The 21,191-nt window shown below is 46.0% G+C and overlaps 1 protein-coding gene across 5 annotated transcripts in view; it reads left to right on the forward strand.

Moving 5' to 3' along the window:
* Window positions 1-9,445: 9,445 nt before the first annotated feature.
* LOC129814166 (splicing regulator ARVCF-like) overlaps window positions 9,446-21,191 on the forward strand; it is a 43,469-nt gene continuing 31,723 nt past the window's right edge. For 2 of the 5 annotated variants that reach the window (XM_055867050.1, XM_055867067.1), the window contains exons 1-2: window positions 9,446-10,012; window positions 18,916-19,092. In XM_055867050.1, the coding sequence (XP_055723025.1) occupies window positions 9,992-10,012; window positions 18,916-19,092 (198 nt within the window). In that variant the 5' untranslated portion in view covers window positions 9,446-9,991. The remainder of the gene's footprint in view (window positions 10,013-18,915; window positions 19,093-21,191) is intronic. The other 3 variants (XM_055867058.1, XM_055867076.1, XM_055867085.1) reach the window with 2 other exon arrangements.

A 21,191-nucleotide genomic window follows, 5' to 3' on the forward strand; every position in this document is an offset into this window, starting at 1 on the left:
TCATGTACACATCCCAGTTCAAACCAAACCCTAACCCTAACCCTAGCTTCATGTCCACATCCCAGTTCAACCCTAACCCTAGCTTCATGTCCACATCCCAGTTCAACCCTAACCCTAGCTTCATGTCCACATCCCAGTTCAAACCTAACCCTAGCTTCATGTACACATCCCAGTTCAAACCAAACCCTAACCCTAACCCTAGCTTCATGTCCACATCCCAGTTCAACCCTAACCCTAGCTTCATGTACACATCCCCGTTCAAACCTAACCCTAGCTTCATGTACACATCCCAGTTCAAACCAAACCCTAACCCTAACCCTAGCTTCATGTCCACATCCCAGTTCAACCCTAACCCTAGCTTCATGTCCACATCCCAGTTCAACCAGAACCCTAACCCTAGCTTCATGTCCACATCCCAGTTCAACCCTAACCCTAGCTTCATGTCCACATCCCAGTTCAACCTTAACCCTAGCTTCATGTCCACATCCCAGTTCAACCAGAACCCTAACCCTAGCTTCATGTCCACATCCCAGTTCAACCCTAACCCTAGCTTCATGTCCACATCCAAGTTCAACCTTAACCTTAGCTTCATGTCCACATCCCAGTTCAACCCTAACCCTAGCTTCATGTCCACATCCCAGTTCAACCAGAACCCTAACTCTAGCTTCATGTCCACATCCCAGTTCAACCCTAACCCTAGCTTCATGTCCACATCCCAGTTCAACCAGAACCCTAACCCTAGCTTCATGTCCACATCCCAGTTCAACCCTAACCCTAGCTTCATGTCCACATCCCAGTTCAACCCTAACCCTAGCTTCATGTCCACATCCCAGTTCAACCCTAACCCTAGCTTCATGTCCACATCCCCGTTCAACCAGAACCCTAACCCTAGCTTCATGTCCACATCCCAGTTCAACCAGAACCCTAACCCTAGCTTCATGTCCACATCCCAGTTCAACCAGAACCCTAACCCTAGCTTCATGTCCACATCCCAGTTCAACTCTAACTCTAGCCTCAACCAGAACTCTAACTCTTGCTTTATATCCACATTCCAGTTCAACCCTAATTCTGGCCTCAACCACAACTCTAACCCTAAACTCGGTTTATCTTACTTTTGATCCTACATTTGTCTTTGGACCCGTAAGGCGCTGGAGCTCGACTTCACCTGGCTCTCCTTTTGACACAAGGTGTAGTAATCCAGCTCAAATCACAGTTTGTACAGATAGTACGACAAAATGGCACCCCCTAGTGGATTTATCTGCAAGTAGAATATATTAAAAATCCACAAGATGATTTGAGTGGGTATAACCTATAGGTTCTACTCTTTTGATTATCGACTTGCTGAGCTCAACTAAGGATTTCAGAGAAGTATGTATTGTATATCCTAAACAAATTAAGCCTTCAGTATTGAGTATTGAGTATTCAGTACTGTAATTCCACTGAGATTGTATTTTACACTAGAATTCTGATGCTGTGATATTTCTCTGACTACCAGTGATGGTTGCCATAGGCACAGAGTGATTAAGGCAGTATTCCAGAACTGTAGGACTGCACTGAGAAGTACTGACAACATCATCAAGCGGTTACACAGGGTCAGGTGCTCATAATACAAAAGAAAGTGGAATGAACAGCCTTTTTTAACAGTAGACTATCCCTGCTGCAATCTTTCGGTTTCTATGGTTCTGCAGTTGGCAGCAGGCTTTTTTCTCATTCCTTTTATCACAGAACCGTGTGGCTTCACAGAACATGTGTTTTGTAGATGCATGTGTCTGGGAGTCCCAACCAATGCACTATTCATGACCATTCATCTCTTCTTAAGGCTAGAACATCACATGACAACAGCTCCTGGTCTCCTCTGTTTCCCCTCCTTCATTTTACCTATCAATTGTTATATGTCAAATTCTACTGTTCTTCAGACTTTGGTTCATCCTTTCATTTTCTTCTTCTTCTCTTTGTTCCCCTCTGAATCCCCCCTGATTATGAGGTGGTGCTCACTACAACCCTACTGTGTCTAATCACCAGTGTGAATGAGCTCTTTTGATCTTCACCAAGCTTGTAGGAATCATGATTGACACATCAACTGTCTGAAGTCTAGCAATGGGATCGCTTTAAAATCTGTTGATCAAATATTAATCTTGGTTTTCTGTTCACGTGTGTTTTTAGCATTGGCCCAGTTGCAGATCTCTGAGCTTCTGGTTTTGATGTAGTTTTCATACTATTAAACCCCCCCCAACCCAACCTCTCTCTCTCCCTCGTGTCTCTGTTTCTGTAGCCTGGGGTAATATGCTAATGAGGAAGGCTGCTGTGAAAAAGAGGGTTTGTGGTTTGTTGAGTGTGTGAAGTGAAGCAGATTCTGGTGTCAGAGTAGCACACCTTCTTACACCATGTTATGGTTATGTTTGGGTGACCAATGGTGATAAAGTTATTTCAGAGGCACACCACACACACACACACACACACACACACACACACACACACACACACACACACACACACACACACACACACACACACACACACACACACACACACACACACACACACACACACACACACACACACACACACACACACACACACACACACCCTCCTCCTAATTGATATGCCCCATCGATCAGGTTCATTAGTGCCTTGCTGATTGCCAGGTTCAGATTACCGTGGCTCTGATGCATTTAATTTTCTCCCTGGGTTGCTTATGATGAAGGGTTTCCTGTGGTGACACTTGACAGGAAGGATCAGTATAAATCACAACACTCTGGGTAGTTCAGGTCTCTGGGGGGCCCTGGTTTACATCCATTATTTATCACAATTCAAGGAGACTTATTTGCTATTATACAGGTATGGGATCTTAATTTGATCACCCTGTTGCAGGAGAACGATCCTGCAATGCAGGAAATGTAAAACTTGTTGTGTCACACCCTGATCTGTTTCACCTGTCTCCACCCCCTCCAGGTGTTGCTTGTTTTCCCCAGTGTATTTATCCCTGTGTTTCCTGTCTCTCTGTGCTAGTTTGCCTTGTATGTCCAAGCCTACCAGCAGTTTTTTCACGTTTTCCTGCTTTACCTTTTCTCCTTTTTCTAGTCCTCCTGCTGTTGACCCTTTCCTGTTCTGGACTCTGTACCCGCCTGCCTGATCATTCTGCCTGCCACTCTGTACCTCCTGGATTCTGATCTGGTTATGACCTTTTGCCTGTCCATTCTCTAGCCTATCCCCTTTGGATTTATTAAACATCTTAAACTCCAATCATCTGCCTCCCGTGTCTGCATTTGGGTCTCGCCTAGTGTCATGATATGTAGTGTATTTGATGTTTAAAAAGGCTTCTGACATTAGTTTTTTTATTAGATTTTCCCTTATGAAAAATGTATCAACCCCTGCTAAAATATCCATTATTATCCACATAATACTTAACATTTTATGTTGCTGCAGGATTATTTTCCTGCTGTAACAAACTGGCTCAAATGAAAATCCTACATCTGTACAGTAGAACTTTAACATCCCATTGGTGCTTTGTTGGCCTGTCTGAATTTCCATTCCTTTTCCTTTTTTCCTTTTCCTGTTTTTTGTGTGGATTATTCTGATTGGCAGGTACTGCTGTACTTCAAACTGTGTCGGTAGTAACTCGAAGACAGATCATCAGGTGCGGCGGTATCATTAGTAGTCGGAGGGAAGAGGCTCTCAAGATTACTGGCTCCATTCTGGGAAAAGCTCCTTCTTTCAAGTCCTAGATATATTACAAGTTGTTATTTTTAAGAGCCTGGTCCCTCCATACACCAATGACTAAATACAGAACATTATCCTGTGTTATAGTTCATTGTTGACCTTTGTTGGTATTTCCAGATACGGCTTAATTTCAATGGACTACGCTGCTGCTGAGTCAACAACAAGATCTAACAATTCACTTTAATCTCCTTGGTCACAGATTATAATTGTGTATTTTAGCCGTTAAACTAGCTGTGTTGTGAAGTCCTCCATGTTAATTCTACTAATAAATTAGCCTCGGTCACATCAGACTTTCACAGAGGTGGGTGGGGGAAGGAGGGGTAGGAGGGTTTAGTAGGGATGAACAGGATGAACGGGAGGTATTGAATGTGTCTGTGTGATAGAGAGAATGTGGGAATGAGTGGATGTGGAGGAATGCAATGCTGAGCATGACAGAATGTGTGTCTATTTGAGCAAATTATTAGTCTACTGTACTGTACAATGTCCATAACATACGTACAGTATTTCTGTGTGGGATCCTGGATGCATGGACATGCTCGTATGGGTAGGTCTATAGGCATGTTGTTTCTTACTAGCTGTGCCCCTTGTTCTCGTGTATTATCATCTTTATATGTAGAGGCTGGCATTCTTAGCCCTCCGATATGCAACTTTTCAGGGAAGTTAGGAACCAATATACACAGGCAGTTAGGAAAGCTAAGGCTAGCTTTTTCAAGCAGAAATTTGCATCCTGTAGCACCAACTCCAAAAAGTTCTGAGACACTGTAAAGTCCATGGAGAATAAGAGCACCTCCTCCCAGCTGCTCACTGCACTGAGTCTAGGAAACATTGTTACCACCGATAAATCCATGATAATTGAGAATTTCAATAAGCATTCTTTTACGGCTGGCCATGCTTTCCACCTGGCTACCCCTACCCGGATCAACAGCCCTGCACCACCGACAGCAACTTGCCCAAGCCTCCCCTATTTCTCCTTCACCCAAATCCAGATAGCTGATGTTCGGACAGAGTTGCAAAATCTGGACCCATACAAATCAGCTGGGCAAGACAATCTGGACCCTCTCTTTCTAAAATTATCCGCCGCAATTGTTGCAACCCCTATTACTAGTCTGTTCAACCTCTCTTTCGTATCATCTGAGTTCCCCAAAGTTGCTGCGGTCTTCCCCCTCTTCAAAGTGGGAGACACTCTAGACCCAAGCTGTTACAGACCTATATCCATCCTACCCTGCCTTTCTAAGGTCTTCGAAAACCAAGTTAACAAACAGATCACCGACCATTTCAAATCCCACCGTGACCTTCTCCGCTATTCAACCTGGTTTCCGAGCTGGTCATGGGTGCACCTCAGCCATGCTCAAGGTCCTAAACGATGTCATAACCGCCATCGATGAAAGACAATACTGTGCAGCCGTCTTCATCGACCTGGCCAAGGCTTTTGACTCTGTCAATCACCACATTCTCATCAGCAGACTCAACAGCCTTGGTTTCTCAAATGACTGCTTTGCCTGGTTCACCAACTACTTCTCAGATAGAGTTCAGTGTTTCAAATCGGAGGGCCTGTTGTCCAGACCTCTGGCAGTCTCTATGGGGGTGCCACAGGGTTCAATTCTCGGGCCGACTCTTTTCTCTGTGTACATCAATGATGTCTCTCTTGCTGCTGGTGATTCTCTGATCCACCTCTACGCGGACCACACCATTCTGTATACATCTGGTCCTTCTTTGGACACTGTGTTAACTAACCTCCAGACGAGCTTCAATGCCATACAAGTCTCCTTCCATGGCCTCCAACTGCTCTTAAATGCAAGTAAAACTAAATGCATGCTCTTCAACCGATCGCTGCCCGCACCTGCCCGCCCGTCCAGCATCACTACTCTGGATGGTTCTGACTTAGAATATGTGGACAACTACAAATACCTAAGTGTCTGGTTAGACTGTAAACTCTCCTTCCAGACTCACATTAAGCATCTCCAATCCAAAATTAAATCTAGAATCGGCTTCCTATTTCACAACAAAGCATCCTTCACTCATGCTGCCAAACATACCCTCGTAAAACTGACTATCCTGCCGATCCGTGACTTCGGCGATGCCATTTACAAAATAGCCTCAAACACTCTACTCAGCAAATTGAATGCAGTCTATCACAGTGCCATCCGTTTTGTCACCAAAGCCCCATATGCTACCCACCACTGCGACCTGTATGCTCTCATTGGCTGGCCCTCGCTTCATATTTGTCGCCAAACCCACTGGCTCCAGGTCATCTATAAGTCTTTGCTAGGTAAACCCACGCCTTATCTCAGCTCACTGGTCGCCATAGCAGCACCAATAGCACGTGCTCCAGCAGGTATTTACAAATCTTGGCCAATTCTTGCTTTGGCCTCCTCTCCTTTCAGTTCTCTGCTGCCAATGACTGGAACGAATTGCAGAAATCACTGAAGCTGGAGACTCATATCTCCCTCACTAACTTTAAGCATCAGCTGTCAGAGCAGCTCACAGATCATTGCACCTGTACATAGCCCATCTGTAAATAGCTCATCCAACAACCTCATCCCGATATAATTTTTTTGCTCCTTTGCACCCCAGTATCTCTACTTGCACATTCATCTTCTGCACATCTATCACTCCAGTGTTTAATTGCTAAATTGTAATTACTTCGCCACTACGGCCTATTTATTTCCTTACCTCCCTAATCTTACCTCATTTGCACACACTGTACATAGATGTTTTTCTATTGTGTTATTGACCGTTTGTTTATTCCATGTGTAATTCTGTGCTGTTTGTGTTGCACTGCTTTGCTTTATCTTGGCCAGGTCGCAGTTGTAAATGAGAACCTGTTCTCAACTGGCCTACCTGGTTAAATAAAGGTGAAATAAAAAAAAATAAAAAATAAAAACAATTCTTAAAGGCCCAGTGCAGTCAAACATGTGATTTTTCCTCTGTTTGATATATACACTGCTAAAAAAAATAAAGGGAACACTAAAATAACACATCCTAGATCTGACTGAATGAAATATTCTTATTAAATACTTTTTTCTTTACATAGTTGAATGTGCTGACAACAAAATCACACAAAAATGATCAATGGAAATCAAATTTATCAACCCATGGAGGTCTGAATTTGGAGTCACACTCAAAATTAAAGTGGAAAACCACACTACAGGCTGATCCAACTTTTATGTAATGTCCTTAAAACAAGTCAAAATGAGGCTCAGTAGTGTGTGTGGCATCCACGTGCGTGTATGACCTCCCTACAACGCCTGGGCATGCTCCCGATGAGGTGGCGGATGGTCTCCTGAGGGATCTCCTCCCAGACCTGGACTAAAGCATCCGCCAACTCCTGGACAGTCTGTGGTGCAACGTGTCGTTGGTGGATGGAGCAAGACATGATGTCCCAGATGTGCTCAATTGGATTCAGGTCTGGGGAACGGGCGGGCCAGTCCATAGCATCAATGCCTTCCTCTTGCAGGAACTGCTGACACACTCCAGCCACATGAGGTCTAGCATTGTCTTGCATTAGGAGGAACCCAGGGCCAACCGCACCAGCATATGGTCTCACAAGGGGTCTGAGGATCTCATCTCGGTACCCAATGGCAGTCAGGCTACCTCTGGCGAGCACATGGAGGGCTGTGCGGCCCCCCAAAGAAATGCCACCCCACACCATGACTGACCCACCGCCAAACCGGTCATGCTGGAGGATGTTGCAGGCAGCAGAACGTTCTCCACGGCGTCTCCAGACTCTGTCACGTCTGTCACATGTGCTCAGTGTGAACCTGCTTTCATCTGTGAAGAGCACAGGGCGCCAGTGGCGAATTTGCCAATCTTGGTGTTCTCTGGCAAATGCCAAACGTCCTGCACGGTGTTGGGCTGTAAGCACAACCCCCACCTGTGGACGTCGGGCCCTCATACCACCCTCATGGAGTCTGTTTCTGACCATTTGAGCAGACACATGCACATTTGTGGCCTGCTGGAGGTCATTTTGCAGGGCTCTGGCAGTGCTTCTCCTGCTCCTCCTTGCACAAAGGCGGAGGTAGCGGTCCTGCTGCTGGGTTGTTGCCCTCCTATGGCCTCCTCCACGTCTCCTGATGTACTGGCCTGTCTCCTGGTAGCGCCTCCATGCTCTGGACCCTAAGCTGACAGACACAGCAAACCTTTTTGCCACAGCTCGCATTGATGTGCCATCCTGGATGAGCTGCACTACCTGAGCCACTTGTGTGGGTTGTAGACTCCGTCTCATGCTACCACTAGAGTGAAAGCACCGCCAGCATTCAAAAGTGACCAAAACATCAGCCAGGAAGCATAGGAACTGAGAAGTGGTCTGTGGTCACCACCTGCAGAACCACTCCTTTATTGGGGGTGTCTTGCTAATTGCCTAAAATTTCCACCTGTTGTCTATTCCATTTGCACAACAGCATGTGAAATTTATTGTCAATCAGTGTTGCTTCATAAGTGGACAGTTTGATTTCACAGAAGTGTGATTGACTTGGAGTTACATTGTGTTGTTTAAGTGTTCCCTTTATTTTTTTGAGCAGTGTATTTACACACTATGAGGTTGGAATATTACTGTGGAATTGTGAAAATGATGATAGTGCAAGGGCTGTATGAAAAGACTGCCGGATATATTCAGCCTGTTTTGGCTGGATGGAGTTTTGGCCTACTTGGTGACATCACCAGGTGATAAATTAGTGAATAGACCAATAAGAAAGAGAGCTCCAAACCTCTCTGCCCAAAACAACTTGTTGTCACTTTTCCCCTCCCCACTCAGACCACTCCTAGACAGTTCTAGCAAGATTCTTGCTTGAGAAATTGCTCTTTGCTAAGAAGCTATTATTGGTTAATTTTGACCATTTTAATTTAAAGCAATCACAGTAAGGTGCTTTAAAAGTATTTTTATTTTTCATGATATCCAATTGGTAGTTGCAATCTTGTCCCATCGCTGCAACTTCTGTACAGACTCAGGAGAGGCGAAGGTTGAGAGCCATATGTCCCCCAAAATCCAACCAGCCAAGCCACACTGCTTCTTGACACACTGCTCACTTAACCCAGAAGCCAGCCACACCAATGTGTCAGAAGAAACACTGTACACCTGGCGACTGTGTATGTACCCGGCCCGCCACAGGGGTCACTAGAGCACAAAGACACCCCAGCCAGCCAAACCCACCCCTAACCCGGACAACATTGGGCCAATTGTGTGCTGCCTCATCCCTAGTATCGAACCCAGATCTTGCAGTGACTAGCGCTGCGATGCAGTGCCTTAGACCGCTGCGCCACTCGGGAGGCCCAAGGTGCTTAATAGATATCCAGAAGTTATTTGATATTGAGATAAAAACGGCTGCATTGAACCTTTAAGCCATCCTATTACTGCCTAGTTAAATAAAGGCAAGGCATGTTTTCACAGAGCACTATAGGGGGAGGATTTTAGTGTCTCTTTAGATGAGTGGGTTTCATATTCAAATGTAATGTTGTATCATTTAATTACATGCAAATGTCTAGTTTTACTGGAGGCTGCTATCTCGGTATGTGGGGCTCTCTTTTCCTGCTGTACCCAGAGTGTCCTTCCTCTCCTCTCCTCCATCCCTCCATCCTTCTCTCCCTCCATCCCCTTTTTCCCTATATCCCTCCTTCGGTCTGTCCTGCACGTGGGTGACAGGGCTGGGCTAGTGCAGCCAGCCTTCTCCTTGCTCCAGCTGCATCTGTTTGTCAGCCCAGAGGGAAATGTGTGTGTGTGTGTTTCACTGTTTCTCTCTTCTTGGGCGAGAGAGTATACAGAGCATACAGATTACTGGTCTTTACAACTATGTAATCAGCGTTTATATAGCAGTATTTAGCAGTGTTTCTTTAGGTGTGATTTAACCACCATCTTGCTACTAACCCAGAACTTGGATACAGCTGTTTGTTTCTATGACAGCAGAGAGGGTTGTGTAGTGATGAGGTTGCCTTTTTGTTGTTGATTCAGCATCTCTTTCACGAGGGAAAGTGCAGCATTCATCTGAGCCCACTGTGTGAATGTGTGAGAGAGTGTGTGCCAGTGTGTCCATATGTGTGTGTCTATGTGTGTGTGTGTGAGAGAGAGAGAGAGCGTGTGCATGTGCCTGCGCGCGTATGTGCGTTATTGAGAGTCCGGGAGGAAGGATGGTTGCTCATGTCTGAACTGCCTCCACACTCGCAGGGAAAGTCAAGGCAGAAAATAGCAGAAGGGGGGAAACAGACGCAGTGGTCTCATCTCACAGAGGACTGATTCTGTCCATCATTTGTTGGGGAAGCAAATCAAAGGGATTTGGCAATGCCTGCAGAGGTGAAAGGGGTAAGTGTTTTGATTTAGTATTTGTTTTCTCTTCTCTATCCTCCCTATTTTCCCTCTGATGCTTTCCCTACAGGAGCCCCATCCACAGCTGTGCTGTATTCTGTATGCTATGCTTGTTTCATGAAGGGGAAAGCATTATTTTCTCCTCTCAGATCAGTGTGTTGCAGTTTCCCATTCCTCGTGTGTGCTCAGGGACATGCTGTTAACACCTCTGCTCAGTGTGTATACTGCAGGCCATATGGAGAGGCTGTTAATCATGGTAACATTATGAGAGGAGGCTGAGTGATAACTACCCACAGGGGAATGTGCTGCTGCTGCTTCATACGCTTTTACACCCAGCACACCGCCAGCCAGCCAGCCAACCACCAAGCACACCGCCAGCCCAACCTGGTCTCAGAGCATTTTGCATTATTCTGAATGTAAATTCGAGACACTCCATTTAATATAATATGATATGTTATGTTTTGTATGGTATGGTATGTATTAATTTCTGGATATCCATCACCTATTTCGTATGATATGTTGTAAATTACAATTGGTATTATATGTTATGATTTTGCGAAACGTATGATATGTTACAAATTTGCAAAATGTATGATATGTTATGAATTCTTTTTGACCATTAAGTTGGTCAAAAAGAAGGGTTAAGGGTTAAGTTTAGCAGTTAGGTTAAAGTTATGGTTAGCTAACATGCTATGTAGTTGCAAAGTTGCTAATTAGCTAAAGTTGCCCGTGATGAGATTTGAACTTGTAACCTTTGGGTTGCTAGACAATTGTGTTATACACCCACCCATCCACCCCGGTTTGCTAGATGTTCAGGTTATATGCCCACCCACCCATCCATGCAGCCGTTTGTATCTGTCTTATGTAACCATACCAAACGTAACAGTGTCTTGGATTAACATACAGAATAATACAAAATGCTCTGAGACCAGGTTGGCCAGCCAGAAACTGCAAGTTAGAAGGACATTAAATATGACCATGCAGTATTTCATTGTTTGTGCACCAGGGGGCTTCCTGCCACCTGCTTCCTGTTTCCTGCATCCTGCACAGACAAACACAAGGGATGAGAGGTGTCCTGTCCTTATTCTCAATGGAAATTAGTCTTGGCACCGCAGTGAATAAGATGGGAAATCCTAATGGCGGCAGATCACCTAGCAATTAAGTGTGTTGGGCTTGTAACCAAAAGATTGCTTGTTTGAATCTCCAATAATCTGTCGTTGTACCCTTGAGCAAGGCACTTAACCCTAATTGCTCTGGATAAGAGCATTTCATAAATGGCTTACGCATCGCTGTGCTGGGAGATTGGACAATGCTGTGTTTGTGTAATGTGGACAGAAACTGTTTTCCTCCCACATCTTGGCTGCATTACAGCACAAAAACAAGTAATCTTCTTGCTCTGATCCTGTCTAATTATGAACCCTGGGAGTATATCTATTATGACAGATGATTACTGTATTTACATACATTTTGTGCACACGTTCATTTGACATCAAGTACTGGAGCAATACACATTTCTCTCTCCTCTATCTGATGAACCCAAATTGACTGCATTGTCAGTGTTAATTCCAACAGGATCACAGTTTCTCCTCTGATCTGCATTTATACCGGGATAGAGGGCAGCATGATTCATCTATCAAAATGAGCTTGTGACAAGTATTAAATGTGGCTTGCGTCTGAAGTGCCCTTGACCCGGCGACTAAATCTGAACTCACTCAGCAGAAGATCAGACTGTGGGCCTTTCCGCTATACTGTCGTGCAGTCAGCCCCCATTGGACAGCTGAATGTAACAAGGCACTAATCGTGTCACTTTGTCCCCTGCTTCAGTGCCTCTAACATCTATCTAATTAATCTCATTGGTAAACAGCAAATACAGGCTGTAGATTGAGGAATATGAGGATATTTATTTGATGTGATGGAGGAAAAGATATGGTAGTTGAACAGTGTTCTATGGATGGATGAGTGCTTTGAGTGTTTGATGATAAGTGATGGCTGGTCAAATGGAGGTATGGCTGCACAGTGTCTGAAAGATTTGTTGGAAGTCTAATCTAAAAACAGGGCCAGGTGTGATTTTTTTCACAAGTCCCTAACCTCACTATCTATCCCTCTATCCCGCTTTCAAACCCTATTACCATCGCTCAAGCCCTCCATCAAGCCTTCCTTTAGCGAACAGAGATACCCTGCCTATTCCTAGCCACCCAGCTATTCATTTACCTCTGCTTTGCAATACCTCCAGTCATTCATCCCTCCAAGGCTGTTTAAGCCTGCATCATCTCCTGTCCTTTCCTCTCTTTGGCTCTCTCTCTCTTTCGCTCTGTCTATCTCTCTCTTTGGCTCTCTTTCTCTCACTCTTTCTTTCTCTCGCTCTCTCTTTCTCTCTCTCTGCTGTGTGACAACCATTGGGCTTTCATCTCTCCTTCTCCCTCTCTACTCTGACAAACGTATTTGCATGAAGATGAGGGCTCTCATGTTTGACATTGTATGTTTGGGAAATGGAGGCTGCGAGTGAATCGAGCTCTCCCATTGCATTAATGAGTTATCCATTATTATTATACCTCCTGCTCCACATTCTGTGGACTATTTTACATTCAGGCCCCCACTATTAAACCTTTGGATTTTATGTGGACTATTTTACATATTGCTTCATGAAGTTGGAATACTGCTGAATTCAGTTCTAGTATGTTTCAATAAGACGAGCAACCTGGTATTCTCATTTGTTTCTGCAGAGTAGGATTGAGAGCACTTTCATTTAGTATGGTGAGACATGATGCAGTGAATTTTATGTTGACAGATTATCTGCTGGCTTGCAAGAGATATTGGCACATAAATCTAAATTCTCCCTCATGGTGAATGCGGTTCTAATGATGATCCTATTGACTAAGATCTCAGATTCAGACACTCTTGGGCTTTAGTATGTGATCAAAACCGAATTGTCCTTGTCTAAAGAGTATTAAGCAAAAACATGGAAACATTTATTATGGGTCATTATGTTCTTATTTTATGTCTCTTTAGTCTATTTATAGACCCATTTTAAGTTGTTTATGTTCTATATTTAATAAATCCTTGTTTTGGGGAAAACTACAATCCCACTGGGCACAGATGTCAGTTCAACATCTATTCCACGTTGGTTCAACGTTATTTAGTTGAAATGACGTGCAAACAACGTTGTTAAACCAGTGTGTTAGTTTCTTCTTGAAGTAAATAAGCATACATAACTAAATTACCCTGTATGTCTGAGGCTAGCTGCTGGATGGAAAGGGCTGATTAAAGGCTGGACATTGTTATATCTCAGTAATTATGCCAAAACATTTCTCCTCATTAATCTTTTAACATTTACATTTACATTACATTTAAGTCATTTAGCAGACGCTCTTATCCAGAGCGACTTACAAATTGGTGCATTCACCTTATGACATCCAGTGGAACAGCCACTTTACAATAGTGCATCAAGATCTTTTAAGGGGGGGGGTCAGAAGGATTGCTTTATCCTATCCTAGGTATTCCTTAAAGAGGTGGGGTTTCAGGTGTCTCCGGAAGGTGGTGATTGACTCCGCTGTCCTGGCGTCGTGAGGGAGTTTGTTCCACCATTGGGGGGCCAGAGCAGCGAACAGTTTTGACTGGGCTGAGCGGGAACTGTACTTCCTCAGTGGTAGGGAGGCGAGCAGGCCAGAGGTGGATGAACGCAGTGCCCTTGTTTGGGTGTAGGGCCTGATCAGAGCCTGGAGGTACTGAGGTGCCGTTCCCCTCACAGCTCCGTAGGCAAGCACCATGGTCTTGTAGCGGATGCGAGCTTCAACTGGAAGCCAGTGGAGAGAGCGGAGGAGCGGGGTGACGTGAGAGAACTTGGGAAGGTTGAACACCAGACGGGCTGCGGCGTTCTGGATGAGTTGTAGGGGTTTAATGGCACAGGCAGGGAGCCCAGCCAACAGCGAGTTGCAGTAATCCAGACGGGAGATGACAAGTGCCTGGATTAGGACCTGCGCCGCTTCCTGTGTGAGGCAGGGTCGTACTCTGCGGATGTTGTAGAGCATGAACCTACAGGAACGGGCCACCGCCTTGATGTTAGTTGAGAACGACAGGGCGTTGTCCAGGATCACGCCAAGGTTCTTAGCGCTCTGGGAGGAGGACACAATGGAGTTGTCAACCGTGATGGCGAGATCAAGGAACGGGCAGTCCTTCCCCGGGAGGAAGAGCAGCTCCGTCTTGCCGAGGTTCAGCTTGAGGTGGTGATCCGTCATCCACACTGATATGTCTGCCAGACATGCAGAGATGCGATTCGCCACCTGGTCATCAGAAGGGGGAAAGGAGAAGATTAATTGTGTGTCGTCTGCATAGCAATGATAGGAGAGACCATGTGAGGTTATGACAGAGCCAAGTGACTTGGTGTATAGCGAGAATAGGAGAGGGCCTAGAACAGAGCCCTGGGGGACACCAGTGGTGAGAGCGCGTGGTGAGGAGACAGATTCTCGCCACGCCACCTGGTAGGAGCGACCTGTCAGGTAGGACGCAATCCAAGCGTGGGCCGCGCCGGAGATGCCCAACTCGGAGAGGGTGGAGAGGAGAATCTGATGGTTCACAGTGTCGAAGGCAGCCGATAGGTCTAGGAGGATGAGAGCAGAGGAGAGAGAGTTAGCTTTAGCAGTGCGGAGCGCCTCCGTGATACAGAGAAGAGCAGTCTCAGTTGAATGACTAGTCTTGAAACCTGACTGATTTGGATCAAGAAGGTCATTCTGAGAGAGATAGCAGGAGAGCTGGCCAAGGACGGCACGTTCAAGAGTTTTGGAGAGAAAAGAAAGAAGGGATACTGGTCTGTAGTTGTTGACATCGGAGGGATCGAGTGTAGGTTTTTTCAGAAGGGGTGCAACTCTCGCTCTCTTGAAGACGGAAGGGACGTAGCCAGCGGTCAGGGATGAGTTGATGAGCGAGGTGAGGTAAGGGAGAAGGTCTCCGGAAATGGTCTGGAGAAGAGAGGAGGGGATAGGGTCAAGCGGGCAGGTTGTTGGGCAGCCGGCCGTCACAAGACGCGAGATTTCATCTGGAGAGAGAGGGGAGAAAGAGGTCAGAGCACAGGGTAGGGCAGTGTGAGCAGAACCAGCGATGTCGTTTGACTTAGCAAACGAGGATCGGATGTCGTCGACCTTCTTTTCAAAATGGTTGACGAAGTCATCTGCAGAGAGGGAGGGGGGGGGGGGGGGCGGGGGAGGAGGATTCAGGAGGGAGGAGAAGGTGGCAAAGAGCTTCCTAGGGTTAGAGGCAGATGCTTGGAATTTAGAGTGGTAGAAAGTGGCTTTAGCAGCAGAGACAGAAGAGGAAAATGTAGAGAGGAGGGAGTGAAAGGATGCCAGGTCCGCAGGGAGGCGAGTTTTCCTCCATTTCCGCTCGGCTGCCCGGAGCCCTGTTCTGTGAGCTCGCAATGAGTCGTCGAGCCACGGAGCGGGAGGGGAGGACCGAGCCGGCCTGGAGGATAGGGGACATAGAGAGTCAAAGGATGCAGAAAGGGAGGAGAGGAGGGTTGAGGAGGCAGAATCAGGAGATAGGTTGGAGAAGGTTTGAGCAGAGGGGAGAGATGATAGGATGGAAGAGGAGAGAGTAGCGGGGGAGAGAGAGCGAAGGTTGGGACGGCGCGATACCATCCGAGTAGGGGCAGTGTGGGAAGTGTTGGATGAGAGCGAGAGGGAAAAGGATACAAGGTAGTGGTCGGAGACTTGGAGGGGAGTTGCAATGTGGTTAGTGGAAGAACAGCATCTAGTAAAGATGAGGTCAAGCGTATTGCCTGCCTTGTGAGTAGGGGGGGAAGGTGAGAGGGTGAGGTCAAAAGAGGAGAGGAGTGGAAAGAAGGAGGCAGAGAGGAATGAGTCAAAGGTAGACGTGGGGAGGTTAAAGTCGCCCAGAACTGTGAGAGGTGAGCCGTCCTCAGGAAAGGAGCTTATCAAGGCATCAAGCTCATTGATGAACTCTCCGAGGGAACCTGGAGGGCGATAAATGATAAGGATGTTAAGCTTGAAAGGGCTGGTAACTGTGACAGCATGGAATTCAAAGGAGGCGATAGACAGATGGGTAAGGGGAGAAAGAGAGAATGACCACTTGGGAGAGATGAGGATCCCGGTGCCACCACCCCGCTGACCAGCTGCTCTCGGGGTGTGCGAGAACACGTGGGCGGACGAAGAGAGAGCAGTAGGAGTAGCAGTGTTATCTGTGGTGATCCATGTTTCCGTCAGTGCCAAGAAGTCGAGGGACTGGAGGGAGGCATAGGCTGAGATGAACTCTGCCTTGTTGGCCGCAGATCGGCAGTTCCAGAGGCTACCGGAGACCTGGAACTCCACGTGGGTCGTGCGCGCTGGGACCACCAGATTAGGGTGGCCGCGGCCACGCGGTGTGAAGCGTTTGTATGGTCTGTGCAGAGAGGAGAGAACAGGGATAGACAGACACATAGTTGACAGGCTACAGGAGAGGCTACGCTAATGCAAAGGAGATTGGAATGACAAGTGGACTACACGTCTCGAATGTTCAGAAAGTTAAGCTTACGTAGCAAGAATCTTATTGACTAAAATGATTAAACTGATACAGTACTGCTGAAGTAGGCTAGTTGGCAGTGGCTGCGTTGTTGACACTACACTAATCAAGTCGTTCCGTTGAGTGTAATAGTTTCTACAGTGCTGCTACAGTGCTGCTATTCGGTGGCTAGCTGGCTAGCTAGCAGTGTTAATTACGTTACGTTGCGTTAAAAGAACGACAATAGCTGGCTAGCTAACCTAGAAAATCGCTCTAGACTACACAATTATCTTTGATACAAAGACGGCTATGTAGCTAGCTATGTAGCTAGCTACGATCAAACAAATCAAACCGTTGTACTGTAATGAAATGAAAATGTGATACTACCTGTGGAGCAAGCGGAAAGCGACCGGGTTGTTGAGTGCGGAAGTTCTATTCGGTAGACGTTGGCTAGCTGTTGGCTAGCTAGCAGTGTTTCCTACGTTAAGGACGACAAATAGCTGGCTAGCTAACCTCGGTAAATTAAGATAATCACTCTAAAACTACACACTCTGAACTACCCAATTATCTTGGATACGAAGACAGCAAAGACAACTATGTAGCTAGCTAACACTACACTAATCAAGTCGTTCCGTTGAGTGTAATAGTTTCTACAGTGCTGCTATTCGGTAGACGGTGGACGTTTGCTAGCTTGCTAGCTGGCTAGCTGGCTAGCTGCTGGGCAGATAGCAGTGTAGACTGCGCTAGGACGACGAAATAAGATAATTACGCAATTATCTTTGATACAAAGACGGCTATGTAGCTAGCTAAGAAGAAGTTGCTAGGATTAGACAAATCAAACCGTTAGACAAATCAAACCGTTGAAGTTAACACATCAACTCTATCAGCATCTGAACCTCCACAATTACTACCCGGGCTGGCCCTAGGCACAAGTGACATAGGTGGTTGGCTAGGGCCCCCGGCTGCTAGGGGGCCCCCGACCAGTTTAGGAACTCAGTTGGGGATTCAATTTACTGTTGAGCGTTAGAATAGTAGAATACGGCCTACCGAGTGGCGCAGCACTCTAAAGGCACTGCATCACAGTGCTATAGGCGTCACTACAGATCTGGGTTTGATCCCGGACTGTGTCACAGCCGGCCGCAACCGGGAGACCCATAAAGTGGTGTACAATTGGCACAGAGTCGTCCGGGTTAGGGGAGGGTTTGGCCAGCCAGGATGTCCTTGTCCCATCGCGCTCTAGCAACTCCTTGTGGCAGGCCGGGTGCATGCACACTGATTCGTATCACCAGTTGTATGGTGTTTCCTCCGGCACATTGGTGGGGCTGGCTTCCGGGTTAAGCGAGCAGTGTGTCAAGGAGCAGTGTGGCTTGGCAGGGTCATGTTTCGGAGGACGCATGGCAGTGAGTGGTGGGACAAGACAGTAACTACCAAATTCGGAGAAATAGAGGTAAAAAAAGAATAATAGAATACACAAGGTGTAATAAAAAAAATGGTTGTGCATCAGCAGTTCCTCTTGTTATGTCAGTCATTCAATTAGCTCATGTCAGCTATTTTTTGATTGGTAAGGTAGTCTACCCAACTATCTAAACTTGTAGTAATCATGGCTGAATTACCGACCAGGCACGAAGGGCATGTGTCCAGGGGCCCTGACCTCCAGGGGACCCCATTGATTTTCTTAGTTACTCTCACTCAGATATCATATTAACATGGCATAAGTCATTGAAAAATGTGTAGAATTACAGGAAATTAGCTTTAAAATGGCAGAAATGTCTCTCCACTCCATGACAAAATGTGTAGAATTGCAGGAAATTAACTTGAAAACGTAACATTTTTCTCTCTGCCGCCAAGAGGGGGGCCACTAAAATGTTTTGCCCACGAGGTGGTGGGCTAGTGCCAACCCTGATTACTATAGCATTCTCTACTCTTTTCCATTCCCCATGCATGGCCACACATCAGTGTGGAAGTTCTGAATAGTTTTATGGCCTTGCTCTATAGCCTATACAGTGAGGTGGGTGGTTGAAAGCGAGGGCTTAAAAATGAACAATTGCGAGGAGTCAGCATGGGAAGTGAAAGGTCAGCAGAATGGCAGTAGCAGATTGGTCCACGGGGCGAGAGGGTCTCAGGAGAAATCAAACCGCCGCACTTTAATTAAACAGGTGGAGCTCATTCTCACATTTAGATAATACCCTCTCCTGCTCTCACCGGGCCTGTCACCTTTAGTTCATGACTGTATTCCTCCCTCTCTTTACAAAGGGTACTGGGCCCTCTCTCTCTCTCTGTGAAACTTTCTCTTCTGCACTTGGTCTGTAGGAGTAGGATGTCTCTAACTAAATCTCTTCCCTTTGCTGTGCGTGCCATGTCTGTTGTGTAGGAGTCTGAGTGTGTAGCTAACTCTTTCTCCTGTTGTGTAGGAGCAGATCCCAGAGGGGCCCTCCTCTCTGGGGGCCATGATCCTGGAGCCCAAGGAGCCCCCGGTGGAGCATCCATTGCCTGCAGACGATGACCTGGACACACCCACCTCCAACACCTCCGTGGTCACCTCCACCAATGGCAGTTCCACTACAGAGACACAATACTCAGAGGCAGAGGTCTTTATCCCCTGTACAATGCTTACTTTAATGACTTAATTTATCACCCATATCCTTCATATAATGCTTACTTTAATGACCTAATTTATCACCCATATCCCCTATATAATGCTTACTTAAATTACCTAATTTATCACCCATATCCCCTATATAATGCTTACTTAAATTACCTAATTTATCACCCATATCCCCTATATAATGCTTACTTTAATTACCTCATTTATCACCCATATCCCCTATATAATGCTTGCTTTAATTACTTAATTTAGCAATCAGCTGTCATTTCCCCCATGATCATACTGTAATCATTCTCTGCTCCACTGTAATCTGAAGCATGGATTACTCCTTCATTATATGTCCTATAAAACACCCTATCTCTGTGCATTAAGATTTATCCCAGAACAATGGGAAACAATAATAAACAATTTCCTGTTGGACTGTGTTTTTCATCTGCAGCCCTGGTGAGCCATGATTTTAATCTGAGCCATCCGCCAGAGACGAATTGTAATTCAACAGAATGTACATTTAATGGCCATAGCTTTTTGAACTGAAGGCTGGTGCGTGCCAGGCTGACACAATTTTTCTTGGGGACGTAGCAGCTAACAGAGAAGGCCCCAAAGCTTATCCTAGTGTAGAGCATGGCTAGTGGATACTATTTCCACATTCACACACTACATGACCAAAAGTATGTGGACACCTGCTTGTCGAACATCTCATTCCAAAATCATGGGCATTAATATGGAGTTGGTCACCCCTTTGCTGCTATAACAGCCTCAACTCTTCCGGGAAGGCTTTCCACTAGATGTTGGGACATTGCTGTAGGGACTTGCTACCATTCAGCCATAAGAACATGAGTGAGGTCGGCCACTGATGTTGGGCGATTAGGCCTGACTCGCAGTCGGCATTCCAACTCCTCCCAAAGGTGTTTGACGGGGTTGAGGTCATGGCTCTGTGCAGGCCAGTCAAGTTCTTCCACACCAATCCCAACGAAATATTTCTGTATGGACCTCGCTTTGTGCACGGGGCATTGTCATGCTGAAACAGGAAAGGGCCTTCCCCAAACTGTTGCCACAAAGTTGGAAGCATAGAATTGTCTTGAATGTCATTGAATGCTGTAGCATTAGGATTTCCCTTCACCGAAACATGAAAAACAGCTCCAGACCATTATTCCTCCTACACCAAACTTGACAGTTGGCACTATACATTGGGGCAGGTAGTGTTCTCGTGGTGTCTGCCAAACCCAGATTTGTCCGTCGGACTGCCAGATGGTGAAGCGTGATTCATCACTCCAGAGAATGTGTTTCCACTGCTCCAGAGTCTAATGGCGGTGAGCTTTACACCCCTCCAGCCGACGCTTGGCATTGCACATGGTGATCTTAGGCTTGTGTGTGGCTGCTCGGCCATGGAAACCCATTTCATGAAGCTCCCGATGAACAGTTCTTGTGCTGACGTTGCTTCCAGAGATAGTTTGAAACTCGGTAGTGAGCGATCCAGTTCTGTGAGCTTGTGTGGCCTACCACTTTGCGGCTGAGCCGTTGTTGCTCCTAGATGTTTACACTTCACAATGACAACACTTACAGTTGACCGGGGTAGCTCTAGCAGGGCATTTTTTTTTTAACTGACTTGTTGGAAAGGTGGCATCCTATGACGATGCTATGTTGAAAGTCACTGAGCTCTTCAGTACGGGCCATTCTACTGCCAGTGTTTGTCTATGGAGATTGCATGGCTGTGTGCTCGATTTTATACACCTGTCAGCAACGGATGTGGCTGAAATAGCCAAATCTACTAATTTGAAGCAGTGTCCATATACTTTTGGCCATGTGGTGTACTATACATCTGAGTCAGACTATTTGAGTCATCTGACTTCGTACATATTTACATCATATTTGTAGTGGTGCAAGATAAAAACACTGATTATATGTTGACCTTGTTCTATCAAACAGACCATTTACATTTTCTGCAGTTTACTGTAGTACTCAACACTACTAGCTGGACCTCAGCTTGTTTCATCACAGTCCAATCTAAACTCTAGGGAAATACAATTTCACTGGCAGTCAAACAGAATTCTTTATTTACTGGCCCACCTCAAAGCCAGAAAT

This window comes from Salvelinus fontinalis, chromosome 2 (assembly GCF_029448725.1).
Source record: "Salvelinus fontinalis isolate EN_2023a chromosome 2, ASM2944872v1, whole genome shotgun sequence".
NCBI classification, from domain to species: Eukaryota; Metazoa; Chordata; class Actinopteri; order Salmoniformes; family Salmonidae; genus Salvelinus; species Salvelinus fontinalis.